At 47.6% G+C, this 21,923-nt stretch overlaps 1 protein-coding gene across 1 annotated transcript; it reads right to left on the reverse strand.

The window, feature by feature from the left end:
• Positions 1-231: 231 nt before the first annotated feature.
• Positions 232-6,195, reverse strand: HLX (H2.0 like homeobox). Its single transcript, XM_060010996.1, has 4 exons — positions 4,880-6,195; positions 3,918-4,097; positions 2,964-3,148; positions 232-1,220 (listed from the first exon to the last, which is right to left on the reverse strand). Exons 1-4 carry the CDS (start codon positions 5,469-5,471, stop codon positions 723-725), a joined length of 1,455 nt encoding a protein of 484 aa, XP_059866979.1. The 5' UTR covers positions 5,472-6,195; the 3' UTR covers positions 232-722.
• Positions 6,196-21,923: the final 15,728 nt, after the last annotated feature.

A 21,923-nucleotide genomic window follows, 5' to 3' on the forward strand; every position in this document is an offset into this window, starting at 1 on the left:
CCACTGTCTTCTCCACTCAACTCTGCTTAAGCTGGAGCTGCGGAAGGCTGGTGCGCACACTCCTCGCGTCCTGACTCCAGCTGGGGGAGCCATCTGCCCGACAGGCCTGACAGATTCTATGGCCGACTGAGCTCTCAGGCCACACTCAGCGTTGCGATCGCCGGATCAGTGGTGGTTAGCGAGGCCTACGAGACCTCTGAACTGGTGGAACCCCTAAGCCCCGGCGCCGATCTCTGCAGCAAGGTGGCTCTGAGGTTGCAGCATGTCCCCCCGAAATTCTAGTCCCCCACCTCCAGCTGCTGGGACCTGCAGTGTCCCGGGGCTAAGGTCCGGGTCGGAGATTCCAGACCCTAACGACTGCATCGCCCCAGCAAGCCAAGCGGCCTTTACAAACCATAGTAAACATTTTATTTACAAGTCTGTGGCATCCTAAGTGCATCGTCTTTCCGCCACGACCCCTAATGCGGGGAGGACTGTTTAGTCCAACGCTTCACAGTGCGAGCTGCTTGTATCCAGGCAAAAGTGCTCGGCGGGCGCTGGGAGCCTGGCGAGAGGCACTCCGACTCTCCTCGGCTCTGGGCGGGGTGGGCTGCACCGGCCCGGACAGCGATGCGCAAGCTGGGACTCCCGCCGCCACTGGAAAGTAGGCACAGAATCCAGCCCACACTGGAAGGCTGGGAGCCTGCACGCAGGGCCCCGCGTCTCCTCCAACCTCGTCCAGTCTAGAGGCCGCCGAGCGGCGCCGGGGCGGGCTCGGGGCTTTTGGGGGCGCTGCCAAGGGCTGGCTGGAGCGCAGGGAGCAGCTCCGAGGCGCCGCTGCCGCTGCTGTGGCCGCCGGAGCTCCCGGCGCCGCCGGTGCTGCCGCTACTGAGAACGCCGAAGTTAAAACCGCCGCCGCCGCCGCTCCCGCCACTGCCTCCGCTGCTGGCGGCGAGGAGGGCGCCGGCGGCCGAGGCCTTGATGACCGTCGTTTGGTGCAGAGACCGCTCGGCCCCTTCAGTCCGCTCCGTGTCGCTGGGGGCCATGTCCAGAGACTCGGAGTCGCTACTCTCGCTCTCAGCCTCGCCCTCCGAGCGGCTGGGGCTCAGCTCCGGCTCGCCGTCGCCAGCCGGGGCTCCGCCCGACGGTTTCTCGCCAGCCTCCTTGTCTTTGTCCTTCTGGGCCTGGGCCTCCTTGGAGTGTCGCCACTTCATCCGCCGGTTCTGGAACCACACCTTCACCTGCGCCGCGCCGCACCGGGAGACAAGTAGGGACACGGAGGTGAGACGCAGGCTCGCTCCTATTGGACTTGCGCGCACCCTGGGGCACTCCCAAAGGCGGGAAAGCGTCGCCAGTTGTCCCCAGCACCTCTACCACAGGCCAGGTACTGTGCTAGAAGCAGGGACCGAGAGGCAGCCCAGGGAAACCACGAGGATCACCAGAGATCCTCGCCTAGGGAAGCAACTAGGACTGTTTCTCAAAATGTGGCCCTCCGACCGCTAGACTGGAATGACCTGGATGCCTGTTGGAAAGGCAGATCCCTGCACCTTGCCCTCAAACTAGGGAGGATCAATGCTCTAAGTCGATGCTTCTTGACCCCACTTGAGCCAGGAACCCCCCTCCCACGAATCTGATTACAATTATGGACCCCTGACCCAGGAAAATGCACATATACCCAAGATTTTGCACACAGTTTCAAGGGTTTGGTGACCCAATGTTAAGAATCCCTGCTAAGTTGGGCCCCTCCTCTACTGCCACTACCCAAGGCAAGTCCCTACAAAAACAATTCTTTTTAAGGAGCAACCGTGGAAAACAAAGGGGGAAGGGGGTTCAAAGAGTTAATCCCAGTGGGGTGGGGCACCAATGGACTTTCTATAAGAGAGCATTTCCTTGGCATGTGTGTACTCAGAAGCTGATAAGGACCCTGCTCCTGCCCGGGATAGACTAATCCTTCTGTGGGCTCAGAGAACACTGGAATTAAACCTGTGCAAAGTGGAGGAAGGGGGTAGGGATGGGGCGGAGAATCTATATAAATATACAATCCCCTGGGGGTCCCAATGCGTTCACACAAGTTCCAGCTTCCCTTTTAAAAATAACATCCACAGCTGGTGGAAAACGGCTGGGCTCTTCCAGTGTGTGTGCTGGGGAGGGGAGTTGTGTGATGGAGGACAGAAGCACCCAGGGAGCAAGGGCCATTGTGGTGAGGTGTTCGAGAACGGTGACTCTTCTATTTTCAAAACTTAAAAAAAAAAAAAAAACAGGCCTTGAACTTGAGAAAAGAAAACATATTGAATTCAGGCACAATAGATTTGCTATTTGAAGATTTGTCTTGGAAAAAGAAGAAACTCAACTAGGCAGAACCTGGTGAAATGCTCTTGGATGTTCTAAGAAAATCTCTTTTTCTTTCTCTTCCTCACTTCCCCCTCCCATTATGCCGTTAGAAAATCGGACTGACTGTGGCAGCTCCAAGTGGACTTCTTGCCCTACTGGGGCTAAGTAATTCCGTTTGAAATAATGTTTTCACTTCCTCACAACTGGGGATTTCACAATCCAGCAGCAGCAGCAGGAGGATGAGGGAGGGAGGACAGGAGGGGGGAAGAAACAACAACAATTTCTTGACTTTGGAGTTTTATCTCTTCTGAAATAAACTGCCTCCTACAGCAAATTGTGCTACAGTCGAGTATATAATTATTACCTCCTGCTGCCTCTTTGCCTTCTCGGCAACATGCTTTCGCTTGTTGGCCAAAATAAACACGCAGCGCTTGTTGACAAACCTCTTTGGGGATGGGCTATTCTTTCTGTCCTTCTCCCCCACCCCCTTCCTCTCTCCTATCTCAAATTGAGAAGTCCACCTAGTCTCCTGAAATTCGAGATCTAGTGTTTCCACTGCAAAAGGAGAGTCGGCCGGCGGAGGGGGCCTTGGGGCTAGGCCGCGAGCTGCTGCCCGTCAAGGGGGCTGTGCGTCAGGGCCAGAGCTGGCTTACCTGGGCATCGGTGAGACCCAGCATCGCGGCCAGCTGCTTTCGGTCTGGCTTGGTCACGTACTTCTGAATCTCAAACCTTTTCTCCAGACCTTTCCTCTGCAGGTTGGAGAAGACCGCCCGTGACCACGAGCGCTTTCTCTTGTACGTCTGCGGCATGGTGTCCTTCGTGAGCACAGCGTAGGGACCTGCCACCACGCGGGAGCAAGAGAGAGACAGGAGGACTCAGTTAGTGCCCTATCCACGGCCTGCACGCCTGGGGCTCACTGTGATGCTTAAACTTGTTTTACGTTAACAGTCGGCTCTGAAAGCCCTTCACGCAGACACAGAATGGCCTCTCTAAGAAGGAAATGTACGGCTCTTAAGACCATAGGCCGAAGGCCTAACGCGAGTCTGGAGTGGAGAAGCCCGGCGTTTCACCGATTAATTCCAAAGTAAAGACATAAACCGAATGCATGGCCATCAGGCATGCTAAGAGCAGGCGAAAATGCACCTCGGCCTAAAGGATCTAAAGATGACATCCTCGATTCTCCACTCTGTGTGTGTGTGTGTGTGTGTGTGTGTGTGTGTGTGTGTGTACTCGCATCCATGCCCATCGTGAAGACGGAACCTTCCGGCAAATGTTTAAGATCATTCCAAAATGAGTGTATGTTAATAACACCACCACTTGCTGCATTTTCAAAGCACCCTCTCGGGCGAAAAGACTAGAGAACCCCCCCCCAGCCCACCCGCTCGCGCACACTTTCTTCCCTCCCCAGGCTCCCCACCCCTTAACCCCGGGAGCCGACCGAAGAATGAGCTAGCTCACTGAGAAATCTTTCGGTTTCTCTCCGGACGTGGTAGCCTCCCGCATCAACTCCGGGATTGCTACACCTCGGTGGCCACGTGATACTCCAGTCCTAAGTGTTTTGGCAGTCGACCTGCCCGTTAGGCCGTCGATCAGGAGGGTTTCCGTACCTGGAAAGGTGTCTTGAAACTGATGCTGAACTGAATTTCTCGGGTTCGAGCTTAAGGGACTCAGGATGGCAGAAGCCTCGTTAATGGGATCTAGAGACGCGAAGAACTGGCCGGTGGAGGGCTGCAGAGCGGGGAGGTGCATCCCCGCGGGCCGCCCGCTGGTTAGCAGCGAGGTGAGATCTGGGGAGGAGGGAAAAGAAGAGTTGTTACCCCTCCGGCAAAGCCACACTCACACTCTCTGGGACTTGTTCGTCTCCTCCCCCACCCCTCCGTTCCGTTTTCCTGAAGGGAAGTGGTGAGAGACCTCTGTCTCCGCGCCACCGGGACGCCTCTCTCCCGACAGTGGCCCAGGGGCACTGCACGAACTGTTCCTGTGTGTCCCACAGGTCCACGTCCACGCATACAGCTAGGAAGGACTTCAGGTAAAGAGGCCTAAACGAAGTCACTTTCAGGTGCCTTCCAAGAATTCCACAGACCTAAACTGTCCCTCCAAAGGATCCCTCACCCTGCTCTCTTGGGAGTTTAGAGTCAATATTGTTCATCTATATTCCTTGGGTGGAATTTCACTAGAAAGCAGACAAATGGACGGGAAAGTGTTCCCCAAAAGGGCTTTTCCTGCCAAATAATGTAGTTCTCTTTGTAGATACGTGATTAAAGAGACAGAGAGATGATAGTCATTTTAGCAAATATTATTTACACCAACGTTTTTATGAATACTGATTCTGTGGCATGTGTTTTTAAAGCATCTCTGGATTCTTCTTCCTCTTTTTTTTTTAAAATGTAGAGCAGGTGAGTTTTAAACCTAATGTTTCACAGTCTCCTTACAACTCATTTTCTTCTCCCTCATTTTACCGATTTGTCCTTAATTGTGAAAACACTCAAAGGAATCCCAAATGGCCCAAGGATCGGGGAGTGCGTCAGTGCCCTGTTCAGAGGCCTGCAGCCTCTCGCCCAAGACCTACCTCTCAGTGTGTTGCCTTCCTTGACTTTTGGGTCAAATTCTGCAGACAAAATGCGGTCAATTCCAAATTTGAGGTCCTTACTGGAGGGGGCCGGGGCGGAAGCGCTATGGTGGGGATTCGGGACCAGCCGCGACCCGGAGGCTGGGGGCTGCAAGCTTCCAGCCCGGGGTGGAGGCGGAGGCTGCTGCTGCTGCGGTTGCTGCTGCTGCGGTGGCTGTTGTGGGTGATGGTGGTGATAGGCGGCTGAGAGCGGGGACAGCCGCGGAGGGAAGCCAGCCGGGACTTCGGAGGGCGCCACCACCGGGGTGGGTCGAAGCGGGGATCTGGTGGCAGCTTGGAAAGAGGCGTGCGGGTGAGCCGATCCCAAGTGTGCGGTGAGGGCAGCGGCCGATGCCCCCGCCAGACCCTCCGGAGCCGCCCCCGTCTCCCCAACGCCGGCGTGCAGGATGTCCGCGATGCAGAAGGAGGGTTTCTTGACGGCAGCGGGGTCCAGGGGGAAGGAGCAGCCGCCCGGGCCGGCGGAGGAACAGTAGGCGGCCGACCAGAGGCTGAAGTTGGACGCGTAGAAGGGAGCCAGCCCGGCGGCGAACATTCTGGCGGGGTGCACGGAGCTGCCGCCGCGGCCTGGCCGGGCCCGGTGGGTGGGGAGGGGCGCAGGGAGGGGCGCGCTAAGTCCAGGAGGAGGCGGCAGCCTAGCCGGGGACGATCCGCTTACTCTTCTCCGTCCGAACTGAAGGGAGGCCAGGGAGCCCTAGCGCCACCGAGGGAGGAGGCGAGGGCCGGATCCCGGCCACTCACGGCCTCGGTCCCTGGCCTCACTTTAAAGGCGGCGCGGCGCCCGCGCTCCCCGCGGGCTGTAGGCGAGCGAGGGGTGCTGGAGCCGCTAGGCGGGCGGGGTCCGCGGCTCCACAAACGCCAGGGAAGCCGGGGAGACAGGCGCCGGGCACCGAAAGAAACACTCAAACAGCTAAGCCTTAACAGCTAAATTTAAAACAATAACAATAATAGTCCGTTAGTTTAAAAAGAAAAAAAAAGTAATAAGAAGAAAAAAAAAAACTCCTCTCTAAAAACTCCCAAAGTTTTGGCAGGAGCTTTCGAGTCAGACCCAGGGTAGGACCTCGATCCGAGCGCTCATTGGCCATCCTGGTGACCAATAGGAGTGGGAAGTGGAGGGGAACTGGGAAAGAGGGCGTGGCCCGCCCCTTCGGCCACGCCCCGGCCACGCCAATCTGTTTGCTGCTGGCGCGTGGGCTGTGCTTGGTCGGGCGCGTCCTTCTCCAAAGGGCAGGGGACTTCGAACAGCTGCTCCAGGGAGTTCTAACTCCCACTAACTTCTAAAGCTCCGAACCGGCACCAGGCGTGGAGAGTTGGTCACAGCGCTCCTGGAGCTCTCGCCTAGGGAAACTGGTGCTCCCGCAGATTATCGCGGGTGCAAGGCCCGCCTTCTGGAACTCTGGCGGCGCCCTAGGTTTCCCTCCTGTTTACATCACTCGGGCCAGATTTTTCTCCAGTCGGCCTTTATCCCGAGAGTCGGTGACTTCTACAAAGCTCCGTCCTTCGTGGGTCCCCACCCCCACGCTGCCCTGCTCTGCTCTCGCGCGGGAATGCGGCGGCACTGGGTCCGCTTCCCTGCCTCGGAGATCCTCAGGGAAGAGAGGAGGGGCGGTCGCAAATTAGCTGTATTCCGGGCTGTCACACACTGACAACTTGAACCAGTAACTTTTCAAACAAAATAAGATGGATGTCTCCGAACGTCTCTCTTGGACGCAGCCAACCTGAGCCTCGGAGACAGCAAAACAAGCAGCCGTCCGAAACCTGGGAGAGCGGCACGCGCGTCCCCTCCTTTAATGCACCTTGTAGGAAATGTCACCCTCCCTTCTCCGCCACATCCCCGATCACGTGGGGTCCATTGTTTTGCAAGGGCCCACAAGAGTAGATTTCCTTGGGGTTAAATACTACTTTCAATGCTGTGACTATTTCTCCAGGGAACCCCCTGGGCCTGGTCGCAGGAGAAGCTTCAGTGGTGACCGACGTCTTCACTTCAGACTTCGGGTCTTCAGAGCGCATAGTGGGTGTAGTGCGGGGTTTTCTGCAACACCAACATCTCTATTTTAAGAATTCGTTCTCTTTTAAATTATAGTCAGAGTGGATTTCCCCACCCCTCTCCCATACAAACCACAGGCCACCCAGATGAGCTCTTCTTGCACATTTTCAGGAAGAAAATAAAATAATAATAATGAAACAGAGAAATCTTTTGTTTTCGATTGTCCTAATAAGCATCTTCTAACAGAACAGCATCTTCTGTGGCGTTTTCCTCCCCAGACTTTCAATATAGTTGCAATAAAGTTTCTGTGGCTTTTTTTTTTCTTCCCCACTTCAGTATTTACAGGGCTTGCCGAAGAAACCCAGGAAGGCAACTGAATTTGCCATGCCTATCTCGAGTTCAGGATTTGGGCTAATGAATTTGGTTTCTAGCCTCTGGTTGCAGATGCCGTCATTTTAAGCTTTTGACTTTGTCCTGGAAAGTATCAATCACTAATCAATCATTTGTAACCAGCCAGCACTGAGAACAACCGCCGCCCCCCTGCCCCCCGCCACCAGCTTCTGTCTGTCTCTGTCTCTACCTCCCTCTTTTACTAAGGGGGTTTCTTGCCCTGCTCCGTGCAGCCTCAGCCGCGGCAGAGGTGTTATGTCCAGAGATGGAAAAGAGGGAGGTGATCTGCTGAGGTGAAGGGCACCTGGGGTGAGAGAAACGCAGGACAACCAGTCCTTCTGTTTCTAGCCAGAGGCCAAGGGGTAGACAAGCATAAAGCCACTCGAGGTGCTGGACCCTCCTTGAAAGGCTCCAGTGCAGGCCTTGCAGGAAAAGGCTGATGATTCTGGGGAGACTCCTGTGGGAGGGGGCGGCCTCAGTATAACTTCACTGCCCTCAGGGTAAAACACTAGCGCGAGTGTGGTAAGGGTGGCCTTAAGCCCTCTCTTTCTCTCTTTTCCGGTGTCACTTCCAATTCCGCTGCAAACATTGAAGCCGCGGCCTAAGCACAAACTCACAGTTCGAAAAGAGGCGCTAATATTTAGGCCTCACCCCCGGCAGCCGGCCGGCAAATAAGACGAGACCCTCGGGAGTGGGTGCAGGGTAAAGGCTGGGCGGAACGCGGGCTCTCCGGGTTTCCAGCTGCATCCACCACCCGCCTCTGCAGCATTTCAAGGCCCCGGGGAAGGAGGCAGGAAGGGTGAGGACGAGGCCCGAAGGCGAGTTTTCCCCCGCAGACTCTTAGCCCCGCCTCCCGCTCCTTTCTCCCGGCAAAACCCGCGGCTTGATTGTAAATTGCAACTTGCCCCGTGCGCCCTTATGCTCTCCCAGACTCTCGGCTTCATTGCAACCGCATCAGCGCCACCCAGACCCACCCGGAGCTCCCGGAGGGAAACGCGAAAAAGGAAACCTTTGGAACGACCTCTTGCCTACCCTCCACACTCCTTCCCAGGCCCGGGCTTCGGCTCTGCGGGCCCCTCTCCCTCTTTTGAGTCCGCAGAATCCCCTCCTCCTCCTTACTCCCCCCACCACCCCTCAGAACCAAGAAAGCAGCAGGAAACCCTGGACTCGCCGGAGTTCAGGTCATCTCCTGTTTTTTGATGGGCTCAAACTCGGACTAAATGAGCGGATGTGCCTGCAAGATTGGTCTCAAAATAGAAGCGCCCTTAGTATTTTAGGATACTGCAGAAATCCTTATTTCTTCCGGAGAAAAACTCTATAATGACTCCTAGCACTTCCCCTTTCAATATTTGTACAACTTTATCTCCACCGACAAGTTGCTCGGGTGACGCAAATCCGCCCTTGTGTATTACAACTACCAAAATAAATGCGCGGAAATCAATTCCCTTCTAGCAATGAAAATATAAATATACAGCTGCGACTTTCCCCTTTAATCTTTACTTTCCGAGCGGCTCCGGGCTGTGGCGAAATGAACTGGTCCAGGGCAATTGAGACGGGGCGGGGGGTTGCGGGGGAGATGGGGGGAGGTCCTGGGGGCAGAGGCGAGGGCTCCGGGGGCCTGGTAGCCGCGGATTCCGGGCTCCAGCAGGAGTGAAGACGGCCTGACTAAGCCGAATTAACTTGAGCTTAAATGTGGCTGCACCGTCCTTTGAGGAAGCTCAGATGAAAAGCCGACTTTGTCTGAGGTTGTATAGCTGCACGGGCAAATTACAGTTGACAATAGAGCAACAGAGGTAGGCGTTTATACTGAAAGGTTAAACAGCTTTGGGTGGGGGGGGGGCGCACTAGATGGGGAGATACCATAATAGCAGGGGTTTCAGATCAATTCTGATGGCTGTCTTTAATGTTTACACCCTCCCCTTCTAAATCAGAGGTTTATGCGTTGAAGGGAGAGATGGGTCTCATTACCCTTCGGTTGTCCTGTCTTCTGAGTCTCCAGCCTTAAATCACCAATGCTTGGGAGCACAGATACACACCAAATGAGCATAAAAGCTCAAGGAGAGTGAATGTTGAGCTTTGCTTATTACATAACATAACTCTTCAAGGGCTTAACCTGTCCAGATGTGCTTTCTGCTTTTGGACTCTGGAAAAAATAATGTACAAGATACACCCCCCCAACGCACACCTTTAATTTCAAATATTCATTCAAACAAAGAAAGAGATGGAAATAATTAAATATTCACGGTCAGAACGAGAAGGAAACAGCTCACCTAGCTATCAGGATATGAGAGGTTTGCGGCAATGTAGGAATCTGAGCATATTCTGCCTGTCATTCTGCCAGCTGAAGATTTACAGACTGATGGGCCCAGGGCTCGCATTTAGCGGTCGGTGCGGGCCTTCTCTTCCTTGTGACGCTAGATACTAGTTTAGGACTCTAGAGAACACGCACACACACACACACACACAAACACACCTTGGATTATTCTAAGTAGGCCACAACTCCCTTTTCCTGGAGACCTTAGTTATTCCAGAAGTAAATATAGTTCCTGAGTTTTTTGAAGATAGTTAGGCTTTGATAGGGGGAAGGAAAGGTGAATAACAATGTGGTAGGACCGCAAGGTCCATAGTCCCTTGATTTATTGCTTTTCCTTTTCTCATTTCCCAGGTGAGGCAGACTTACAGGTGGCCATCTATTTATGTGGCCATAGCCCTGCCCTTGATCTCTTGCCAACAGATCTGGCTTCAGAGCTGCAGACAGCTTTTCGGGTCTGATCCCATTTGCCCTTTCTCCTCACAGAGTTTCTCACATATTTCTTTTTCCCCATTAATAGGATATACCACTTCACATACATGTACCTTCTCTCTCCCTCTTCCTGTCTTACACAAAAACAGACACACACACACACACACACACACAAATATGTTTGCACACACCCATCACTGGGGGTCTTAGAGACTAGGGAAAAGGGCAGGACAGGCGGTTTGGGGTTTGCTCCCATTGCAGAAAGCTATATCTCTGTCTCTCCAAGTCTGCTCTCCACACCTAGCCAAGAAAGACCTCAGACCTCATAGAACCCATTTCCACATGGCACATTGTAACACAGACTCACACATATTTGCAGTGAAATCATGGCCTCATAAGAATAAAATATGAGAGACCATCTTTAACATGGAAGAGATTTAGTACTTCATTCAACAGGTTTCTATTCGGTCGCTGGAACCAGTTCTCACCCCCTCTCCACGTATTAGTCACGTATTAGCACATTAGCTGGATGTGCTGCCTGAGTTATTGAATCTGAATAGCTGGGGTTTTATTTCTAGTGAGTGAGTTGAACGTTAAGGTAGGAGAAGCAGGTGTAGGTGAAAATCATATAGTCCAAACAACTCTGGTGTTGCCAGAGAGAGAAGAAAGGCACTCCCAAAACAATATTTATCTAAACAAACAAAGCCTTCCTTTCCTTTGAGACAAGTTCCCCAAGTTAGAGCACAGGTTCTAAGAACAGGAGAGGGATTCAGACCCAGACTAAGAGGCAGGAACGGGAAGGAATTCTCTGAAGGGAGAAGATCCTCAATCCAAGATAGATCGAGCCAGAGGGTTGCCCCCATCTCAGTGATTCCAATCTGTCCACCTGCACCCCTCCAGAATTGGGACAGCTCTGGATTTAACAGCAGAATCCTGCCAGCCCCCTTTCAGCTCCCCAGGCCCCTGCATCTCCTCATTCCTAATAAGCCTGCTTAGTACCAAAAGTTGGTTCTCTGCTGACACCTGCTGGGCCATCTCTACATCGCTTTCTGGCAGCACCCATCCTGTGCCAGCGATGTTGCTGTGATGAAAGTTGACTCTTCCTTTTGCGAAAACGCAGGTTTCTAAAATTGGCTTGGACAAGCAGCTGTTTCCTTCCATATTGCCGACAATATGAAAAGATCTTGTATTATGTGTTTGAAATCACCAGACAGGGTGAGGGAAGCTGTCATCCTTCAGTACTAAAACCTTACATTTCACAGATCTCAAGGCCAACTTCACATTTATTATCTTACTTATTCTGTAAGATAATCTATTGTAAAGATGAAGGGGAGGTATTATTGCCTGATGTGAGTTTAAGAAGTTGATCCTCAGAGAGGTTAAGTGGCTTGTCTGAGGTTACATAGTTAGGAAATGGTGTGGCAGGGGGCAGAGGCTACATTTTCTGACTCATCAGCTATGCCACTCAGTCAATTTCTTTAGGAGAAACAGTTTATTCAGAGGGGAAACTCTCTGCCCCCCAATCAGAATGTGCATTTGTTACAGGCAAGGGGCTGGGGAGTAGAATTGTGTCTAACCCAGAGATTGTCATAGGAACACTGTTAAACAAGGACAGATTGGTGATCACATCACTAATTTGTGATTAGAGGTATTAGGGAAACCCTGGGTTCGCAATGTTTCCCTTCCCTCTGCTCGAGATAGCTGAAATTCTACTCCTGCAGAATTCCTTCTTTGAAGATGAGACATCATACTATGAATTCATGTATCTGATCCTTTTCATTGTGCATATACCTGAGGGCAAGGAGGTTTTTTTGTTTGTTTGTTTTTTTTTTTTTTTTTTTTTTTGCGATATGCGGGCCTCTCACTGTTGTGGCCTCTCCCATTGTTTTGACCAGGAGAAGACAGAAGGAGATTCTGAGCATGAAGCAGCCAAGGGCACACGCCTTTGCGGGGCAGAGAGAGCAGTGTGAGAGCATTGGGCATGGTCTCCTTGCAGGGAGCTTAAGAGGAAGATTGCAGGATGGCATTTTAGCGTTTCTCTAGGGTCTGTCCTCTGTCCATAAGTTCTCTAATGAGAGGGGAGCAAAGATGGGTACTCCAAACTCTGGCACTGTGGCATTTATTTTCCCCCATCAGCACCAAATAGTTTTATAAGATTTCAATGCTCAACTGAAATACACACAAAAAAATAGCCTTTCACTTTTGAAGCTCATAGTTATACAGTAGTATAACTGTATTATAGTTATTTCGTGTAGGTACAGTGGTTCTTTTGTCTGAGTCTTAGGTATTAAAAAATGACCATAGGGGCTTCCCTGGTGGTGCAGTGGTTAAGAATCTGCCTGCCAATGCAGGGGACATGAGTTCAAGCCCTGGCCGGGGAAGATCCCACATACCACGGAGAAACTAAACCCGTGCGCCACAACTACTGAGCCCGCGTGCCTTAGAGCCCGTGAGCCACAACTACTGAAGCCCACGCGCCTAGAGCCCGTGCTTCACAACAAGAGAAGCCACCGCAATGAGAAGCCCGCGCACCACACCGAAGGGTAGCCCCCGCTTGCTGCAACTAGAGAAAGCCACACACAGCAATGAAGAAACCAAGCAGCCAAAAACAAATAAATAAAATAAATAAATTTATTTTTTTTTAAAAAAAGACCATAATACTCGTCTTCATGGGTCTTAAAAAAGAATCAGAATCGTGAAGAAGTAGAAAGGCAAGCCTGAGGTCACCAAGACCTCAGTGGGACAGGGATCTTTCTGCTAACCAGTGCCCACCCAGCTCAGTCCGGTTACAGAAACTTTATTCCCGAGAGAGAGATGGGGATAGCCTAAAGTAAAGCAGGGGTGATGGGTGTAGATGGGAGGTAGAGGGAAAGAATTCAAGATGCTTAAGAGGTAGAATGGACAGGATATTCAGTGACTTCATTTAACAGTCCCTGTTAAGAGCACATACTGTATTAGAACGTGGATATAACCACATTCAATCACAAATTTGTAGATGGAGTGCTTGATGGTAATTTAACACTCAGCTTTATGGTTTGTTTTCTCTTGTGCAGTTGCTTCCTTCTTTGGGAGATGCTAACAAAATGTTCATGATTCTTCCAAGTGATCGGTTGTGTTTGAGTTTATACTTTTGAACTCAGGGCTCATTTTTGTGTTTGTTTGTAGTTAGGTTCACATAAATAAGCTGGTAGGTTCAAAATAGAAATATTTACAAAAACTCAATTTGGTGATTTGGGATGGCCGTGAGCCTGTTGAAGAGGGCAAGATTTGAAACATAATAGTACTTCAATACCCTCACTTTGTAGAAACTAAAACACAATTAGGGTACATTTAATCTTCAGGGGGTTTATCTTATTTTTCACTTACTGGTTGGCCTTAACAGTGCTTTACCAGTAGAATGAGAAATCCCACCACTCGGAATGTATGAGGCCTCCTGGAGATGGAGAAGAAAACCATCATCGCAGAACCAACTGCCATTTTAGAGCATTAGTTCTTCCCTTCAGTCCCTTAATGGTCCTCACTGGGTTGTTTGTTCATTCTGTTTTTCAGAATCCACAAAGGAAAGAAGTTTTATTTCAAGAATACTAACATTTCAGATGCTCACTCCTATCACTAAATGGGAAACCATGTGAGCAGAAAATGAACACAAAGATCAAGATGGCCCACACAGGTGACTCTTCCTTCCCCACATGGAAGAAGGTGAATGGTTGACAATTCTCCACCTAATTCAGGCCCGACCTCTCAGAAGAAGTTGATTTGCCATTGAGTTCATGTGAATGATTCCCTGACTTCTCCATGTATATGGAGCACCTGCTCAAACTCTCTACTTGTTTGACTCATTTATACCTCACACTGAACATGTCCCAAACTGAGCTCATCATTTACTTCCACAAACCGTTTCTCCTCTGGGGTTCTTGGTAAAGGCACCACTGCCTTGCTGTTTTGTTTTGTTTTGTTTTGTTTTGTTTTTTAAGCCCAAATCTGATCATCATCCTGGACTTTTTCTTTCACTAACCACATCTAATCAGTCTTCCAACTCTCAAGGATATCAAAAATCCTTCCACTTTTCTCTGTACCCTGGCCCCCACCTCAGTCCAGACCGCCATCCAGCCTCCCCTGAAATATTATGGCGCCTCCTAATGGGCCCCCCTGCAACCATGCTTGTCCCCCTCCAATCTGTTCTCTATTCTGGAAACCAAGAGACCTACTAACAAGTCATTTTTAATCATAGCTCTCCTCTATCCAAAGTCCAACACTGGCTTCCCACCACCCTTAGCATACAGTCTCTAATCTAGCAATCACCTACAATGCTGTGCATGATTACGGCCCTGGGCACTGGTCCAGCCCCATCTGGCTGCACCGTCTTCACTCTCTGGATGGAGCTGAGTCAGCTTTCTCTAGATTCTGGGAGCACACCGTGCCTTGTCTGCTATGGGGCCTTTGCAGGACCTTTTCCTGGCTAGCCCTCTGTGCAGCCAACTCATTTCTCTTTCAGCTGTCAGTTTAAAGGACATTTCCTCAAGGAAGCCTCCCCTGATTTCCCAGCCAAGTCAGGTCTGCCCCTCTTTGCTCCAGCCTGTAGTTCTAGGTACCTCTTGGAAGTGGTCCTCATCACATTTGTAATCATTTGTTTCCTATCTGTCCTCTGTCTCTCCTATGAGGACAGGGCCTATGTTTCTATATCTGGCAAAATGCCTGATACATATTAGGTGTTCAAGAAACATTTGGGGACAAATTCATGGTTGAAATTATGAGTTGGCTCCTTGATTTCATATCTAGGCTGATTCATCTTAAACTCTCCCATCTACTGCCACCCACATATTCTCTTGCCTATCTTCCCTTCCAAAATCAATAGACAGAGAAGTGGGGAAAATGCTCTCTTCACTCCTTTTACTTGTAACTTGACAATTTCCTTTGTTCTTACCACTGAATGGGGCTGTTGATGTAGTGGGAGAACCTGTTCCCTTACACATGGCCCTTCCTCTTACCCAAGACATCTGGCTTTATATAGCAGTATCAATAGATAGCAGAAATGTGGAAGACAACAGGTTGAGTCTCCTTCTCTCTTTGCAGTCAGTATCATGGAAAATTGAAGGTTATGAAAAGTTTTCAGTAGTACAGGAAAGTGCTATACATGTTAAAATATTTTCATTAGCAGTATAAGCTGAACTATATTTATACATGTATATGCATAGGGAAAAGATTAGGAAGATATCAGAGTGGGCATCTCTTATCTTTTCTATCAACCTAGCACGCTTCCTTTTGGAAACTACCCACCTTTTTCCTGAGAGCTTGGGATGTAAATCATGGGACCCTGCACAGGACAGGTATGTCACAGCAGACATGTGACAAGCTTATGAGAGTAGGACTGGAGTGGGACCATCAGATTCCTTCTTCAAGATGGATGGAGCCAGTGAAAAAGAGGATCTCTCCCTTTCCCTGGATTTACCAGTTCTGAGGAAAATATATGTCTGGATCGTGTCATCAAGAGGAGAAAACCTATCCAAGAAACAAGACAAGAACTGAGAGAGAGAGGGAGGCTTGATGTCAACATCTGACATTCTGTATGCTGCTGGGTGGGGCTGATAGCCTCCCTTTGCAAACTTCACTTTGTGCTATTTATTTCCAGGGCTTTGTTGCTCCTGTTGAAAATCGTGGGCTTTCATTTAATTTTTCCTTCATTGCTCATTGCTTTTGATTTGCGTAACATTCTATAATGTGCATGTATGGTAATACATCATCCCTGTATTGATGGGCATTTACTAGGTTTCCAGTTTTTTTCCCACTATGATCAATACCAGTTCTGCAAAAAAGCACTATTGTGTGTTGGTCCTTATATACTGGTTACTCTGCTTCTTTTAAAAAAATGATTCCCAAAAGTAAGGCTGCTGGGTTAAAGGGGACATAAATATATAATTATATTTTAATTAATTATTAATAATTAATTAAAACTATTATATATTTAAATCTGCATATATATCTGTATATATATATTAAGTAGATGTTGTCAGATGGCTTTCTAAAATAGCTGTACCAATTCACACTTTCACCATTAGTTATAACATTACCCTTCTTCCCCATAGCCCTGACAGCAATAGATGTTACCGGTCCTTTTAATTTCTGCCAATCTGATGGATATAAATTGATATCTCATTATTATTTCAATTCACATTTCCCCGACTTCTCATGAGGGTGCCCAATTTTCCCACAGTAGATGTTCACAGACTTCAATTTCTGCAGGTCTAATTGGTAAAAACACAATAACTCTTCAAGCACCCCCTGTTTTTGACATCCCCTTCTCAAGAGGAATCGCAACTCCATGAGCCCTCCACCCTAACCTTAACCCACTTTCTCTCTCCAGCACTCAATGTACACACTTCCTTGTCTCCCACCTTTGGTATCAGGCTGCCCATGATCAGAATTCAATGAGGGCAAAAGACAGTGTCCAATTCACAAGTGAAATGAAATCCCTCCGTTCATATTCAGGTGTCTGTGCATTACTAAAAAGGAATCACCTTGAATACTGAAAATATTTGATCAACTAGGTATGGTTTGGAAACAGGCCTAGGAAGGCATTCATCCAAACCATCTGACCCTCTACTCGCGCCCTCAATCTTAACATCCAGGTCACCTTTTTCCACTGCAACTTGAAAGTGGAGTCTATTTTGGTTGCCAGCAAAGCCCCAACTCCAGCTCGATGACCCTCTGGCTCTGAGAACGCCTCTCAGCTTCAAATGTTTCCTCCTCCCTCTAGCATCTCCCCCTCTCTCTCCACCCCGCCCTTCTCTCCCCAGCAGCCACGTGTGTTGGAGAATTCCACAGGAAAGGTGCAATCTGAGGTGCTCAAGGAGCAGAAGCCCAAGAAGCCTGGGAGTGGATTTTAAGAGGCTTCCTTGCAGGAGCCCAGAAGCGAGCATCCCGGATGGCAGCGAGCCTCAGACCTCGACTCAGGCACAGCATGGACCGTTACCCCAATCTGTGGGGAGGTAAAAAAAGGTTTCAGCTACCCTCTCCCTTCCTTTGCCCTTCTCTCTCCTCCTCCATAACCTGTATAGTTTAATTATCAAAGTCATGGAGAATCTTCTGAAATTTCTCTTAAAATGTTCCAAACTTATTGCCAACCTCCCTGGGTCAGGGTCTGCTTGCTGCATGCCTAGATATACACAGATAGTGAGCGCTAGGGCCCAGCACTGTGCTAAGCCCTTATAGACATTATCTCACTTGATTCTGAAAATAAGCCCAGTAAGGAGCTGTCATTAGTATTTCCATTCTACTTGGGGAAGCAGAGTTTTAAATGGCTTAGTAACTTGCCTAAGGTCACAGTTAGTAAGTGGTGCACACTGGATTTGAACTTGTTTTTTTTTTTGCCACTAGGGCCCATTCTCATCTCTTCTTTGGCCTTTCTTTCTTCTTGTTCTTTCTGTAGATAATGAGCCATAAATTTCTCTCACAGACACCATTGCCTCTTGAACAGTAGCTCCCTGCTCCAGAATCCTTTCCAGCCTTTTGTCTCTGAAATCCTTCATCTCCATTGACTCAGCCAGATTCCCTTCACCGAATCAACTCTGTTCTCCTCTGCTCCACTCTCTCCAACCTGATCTGGCCCTCTGATTTCATCTCCTTTCATTCTCCCTCATTAAATGTGCTTCAGCCTCACAGCCCTTTCTGTCCCTACAACATGCTAAGCTCAGTGACTTTGCATTTGCTATTCCATCTGCTTAGGACACTCTTCCTTGAGCTTTGCATGACTTGTCTATTTTGTGTTATTCAGAGCTCAACTCAACTGTTATCTTGTAAAAGAGGTCATCCCTGAAGCCCACTTGTTACTATCACACTGTCTTATCTTCTTTTCTTTGGAGCATTCATAAATAACTGGAACTGTTATTTTCCAGTTTCCAGAAAAACATGTTTTTCACACATGTTTATTGTCTATCTATCCCTACTCACCTGTAAACTCCATGAGAACAAGTCTTTATCTGCAGTTTCACCACTGCTTCTTCTATAAATGCACTAGGCACGTAGTAAATGTCCAATAACTGTTGGTTGACTGATAACCAGAATACATCTTAGTGTCTTGATCATTCTAGCATCCCCACTGAAATAGTTTCATCCTCCCAAATCTACATCCACTATTTCTTTCACAATTCGAACAAAGCTCACTTATGCTATGAACATCATCTTGATTAGTCCCTCCCAGTGATACCTGTTCAATGTCCCTTTTCTAAAAATCTACAGGAGGGCTTCCCTGGTGGCGCAGTGGGTGAGAGTCCGCCTGACGATGCAGGGCACACGGGTTCGTGCCCCGGTCCGGGAAGATCCCACATGCCGCGGAGCGGCTGGGTCCGTGAGCCATGGCCACTGAGCCTGCGCGTCCGGAGCCTGTGCTCCGCAACGGGAGAGGCCACAACAGGGAGAGGCCCGCGTACCGCAAAAAAAAAAAAAAAAAAAAAAAAAAATCTACAGGAGGTCTGATTCCATGCTCACTGCTTTCTCATGTGTCACTTTTCAGATGCCATTCTGTATGTGCCATTGTTTGTCTTATACATCCTATTTCTTAGGGGTGCTCTTTCTCCAAATATTCCAAGAAGATGAGACATATTAGGTAGTTTAAAAGGAAAATAGAGGTTTGTAGTTATCAAAAGAGTTTATCCATAGCTTTGAATTCTCAAACCTGTGATGTGTTAGTTTTCTATACTACATGACAAATTCCCACCAATTTATTGTTTTAAAACAAAACATCTCTTATTAGGCTAACCTGGTTCTCAAAACCACTACTTTAATTCTGTATTTGATCTTTCATGGAATTGACATTTTCACATGATTTTCAGTTTTCTTTATCTAAACTGTCTTTTCTTAATCTTTATTCATTTCTTTCTGATGAAACTTTCATGTTTTTCTTATTGGTCGTTGTGAACTTTTATATATTGAAGATGCGTTATAACTTTTTGTCATAGTTCCTTTATCCCAGTTTTGTGGCTTGCCTTGATTTGCTTTATCCCTGTGCCTTAACCTCCATGAGAACTTGGGGCCTTGCTGTACAGGCCGAGATGTCAAAGTGTGCGTGTCCTCCTTATAGCCATTGCTATGCTCCCTACACTTAGGGGACAACCCCCTCACTCCTTGTCAGACTTGTCCAGTGACGCCAGATTTCTTGTGCTGCCACCTATAATCTGAGGTTATGGCTTCTGCATATAGCAATAGCCTGTTGTGTCTACTTGCAGACCTAGCTTCCCTGGCAGCTGAGACTTGACTCTGCTTAGTTTTAGTTTCAGCTATTCTCAGTTAACCCCCTCAAGGCTGAGCTGAACATGTCAAAAATGTTAAAAGAGGGGAGCGGATAGTGACCCTTAATCTATCCCCAGCCAAAAATCTATGGCCAATCCTTTGATGAGCAGGGTTTGGTGGTCACAACTCATTACAGGTTGCTTTGAAATATATGTTTAGTTCAATTGTTTAGCAAATTTGATTGTAATGTTATTCTTGTGTTTATTGAATTATTTTAAGTAATTCTTTTTGTGCTTCACTATGAGAGCTGTTTGCTTCTTTGAAGCAGGAATGTCTCAACACTTTGTTAATGTAGACATTGTCTAATAACCACAGAAAAATGTAGGTGTCTATAGAACTATCATAGGAAACAATGTAACTTCACTTCTATGAACAGATACTATAAAAGGGGAAATATGTCTCAGACATATTGACATATGGAGTTTGACATAGCAAACTCTACACTTAACAATTGTACATAACCCCAATGGAAGATGCGAAGAAACCAACATGGGTATATGGGGAGGAGGGATGCTCTTCAATAGGCTTCAGTTTTGAAGCCTACCAACATCAAGCTTGAAGTTACCAACACCAAGACCAAAAGAGTGGTAGGAACCTCTACGTGTATTTGCCAAATGGCTAGAGCCCGTGGTGAAGTTAGACGTCTAACTTACATGATTGTTTAAAAAAAAAAAAAAGACTTCTAAATCTATGTCTGAAAAGGATGAGAAAGCACCCGGTTTCAGTGAAAATCATGTGATATCAGCTGATAACAAAGAGAAATCAGAATTATTCAACTCATTTTATTTGTCTTCTACAGGGAGAATGGCTTTCAAATTGCAAGTAATTTTTAATAGTCAATGTAAAGTTGGTGTTCTAATATAGTATACAGTATACTCTTCTATTATCTCTTCTTCCTTGGAGGGACTGAAAAAGAGCAGTTACCTTATATTAGTTCAGTTCTTGAGCTCAGAGTCACAATATCCCAAAGTGCTAAAAAGCATTCAAATATGATATTAGATTAATTGTTAACTATATCTTTGGGAATTTGTGAGGAGTGGGAGAGGTACCAAAACCGAGAGGCAAAAACTAGGCCAAATTTTAAAGGATTTTTAAACTTTAAACTGTTAAAGATGATGATGTTCTCTAGTTCTGGGTTGGAATATCCAGTTGATAATTTGTCTGATTTTAAAAAACGTATAGGATTCCACTGAAGCAATATGGATTTTTTAAGAGAACAAATCATGTCAAACTAATAACTTTTTTTCCTTAAAAGTTACTAAGTTGATAGAATAATTCATTCATTTCATTCACAAATATTTATTAAGCCAGGTTTTACATACCAGGAACTCTTCTATGCAACCTAGCAGAAGAAAACGGATGAGTCCTTGCTTTAAAGAAGTTTGCATTTTAGTGGTGAGGCAGGCAAAAAGTGAATAGGTATGTCATATGTTAATGGTGATAAATGCTGTGGAGAAAAATAAAGCTGGATAAGGCGTTAAACGTAAGAGGAATAATACTGGAAAACTGCATTTTGATATAAGCAAAACATTCAACAGTGGCTGCATAATATATTTTAGGACAAGAAGGTGAAATGTGGATTAATGATGTGATGCTAGCCAATTGAATTTTTCGACCAAGCCTGACACACAGTTGTTGACAGAAAGACAGGGTGATTGAAGAATATGCCTCAGACTGTTTCTGGTCCAGTCCTGATCAACGCTGGCATCTATAATTTGGACGGAGATGTAGAAAGCACCTTAGGATGCAGTGCAGCAAAGCTAGGAAGAACAATTGGACAAAGCCAATAGAAAACCAAAAAAGGGCAAAATAATCGTAAAAGACCTCTGAAAATTCACTCCTTTATAAAAACAGTAAGAATACTGGCAAAAGTGGTCAAAATAAAAATTTTCAGAACTCTAGAAATTAACCAAAACCTTGCCACACTTTGAGAAATATTTACAGTATTTGAGAAAAATGGCTGAATCGTTTTAATGACAGTGTGCTTTGTGGCACTTTAGCTTGCCCCATTTTGACCCCCCTCTCCCCAGTTATGCAGTAGCCGTGAAAACCAATAATTTCACAATCATAGTACAATGAAAGCCAGCAGCCTAGCAGCCATTAGACTAAGTTGAATAATTTTGGATTTCCCCCAAAATCCCATCCCCAGAGAAATGTCACTATTTGACCTCTCTGGCAGTTCACTGGAAACTTCCACTCACAGGGCTGACCTTTTTTTCTAATATTTGCTTTTTTAAAAAAAATTATTTAAGTTTTAGGTATAAAGCATCATAGATCTTCATCTGTGTATACTACAGAGTGATCACCACTCAAAGTCTAGTTAACATCTATCACCATACGGTTGACCCCTTTCACCCATTTTGCCCACCCCGCCAACCCCCTTCCCCTCTGGTAACCACTAATCTGTTCTCTGTATCTATGAGTTTGTTTTTGTTTTATTTCATTTGTTCATTGGTTTTGTGGGGTTTATTTTTAGATTCCACATATAAGTGAAATCATATGGCATTCGTCTTTCTCCATCTGACTTACTTCACATAACATAATAACCTCAAGGTCTATCTATGTAGTCATAAATGGCAGGA

The sequence above is a fragment of the Delphinus delphis genome, chromosome 1 (genome assembly GCF_949987515.2).
Source record: "Delphinus delphis chromosome 1, mDelDel1.2, whole genome shotgun sequence".
Classification (NCBI taxonomy): Eukaryota; Metazoa; Chordata; class Mammalia; order Artiodactyla; family Delphinidae; genus Delphinus; species Delphinus delphis.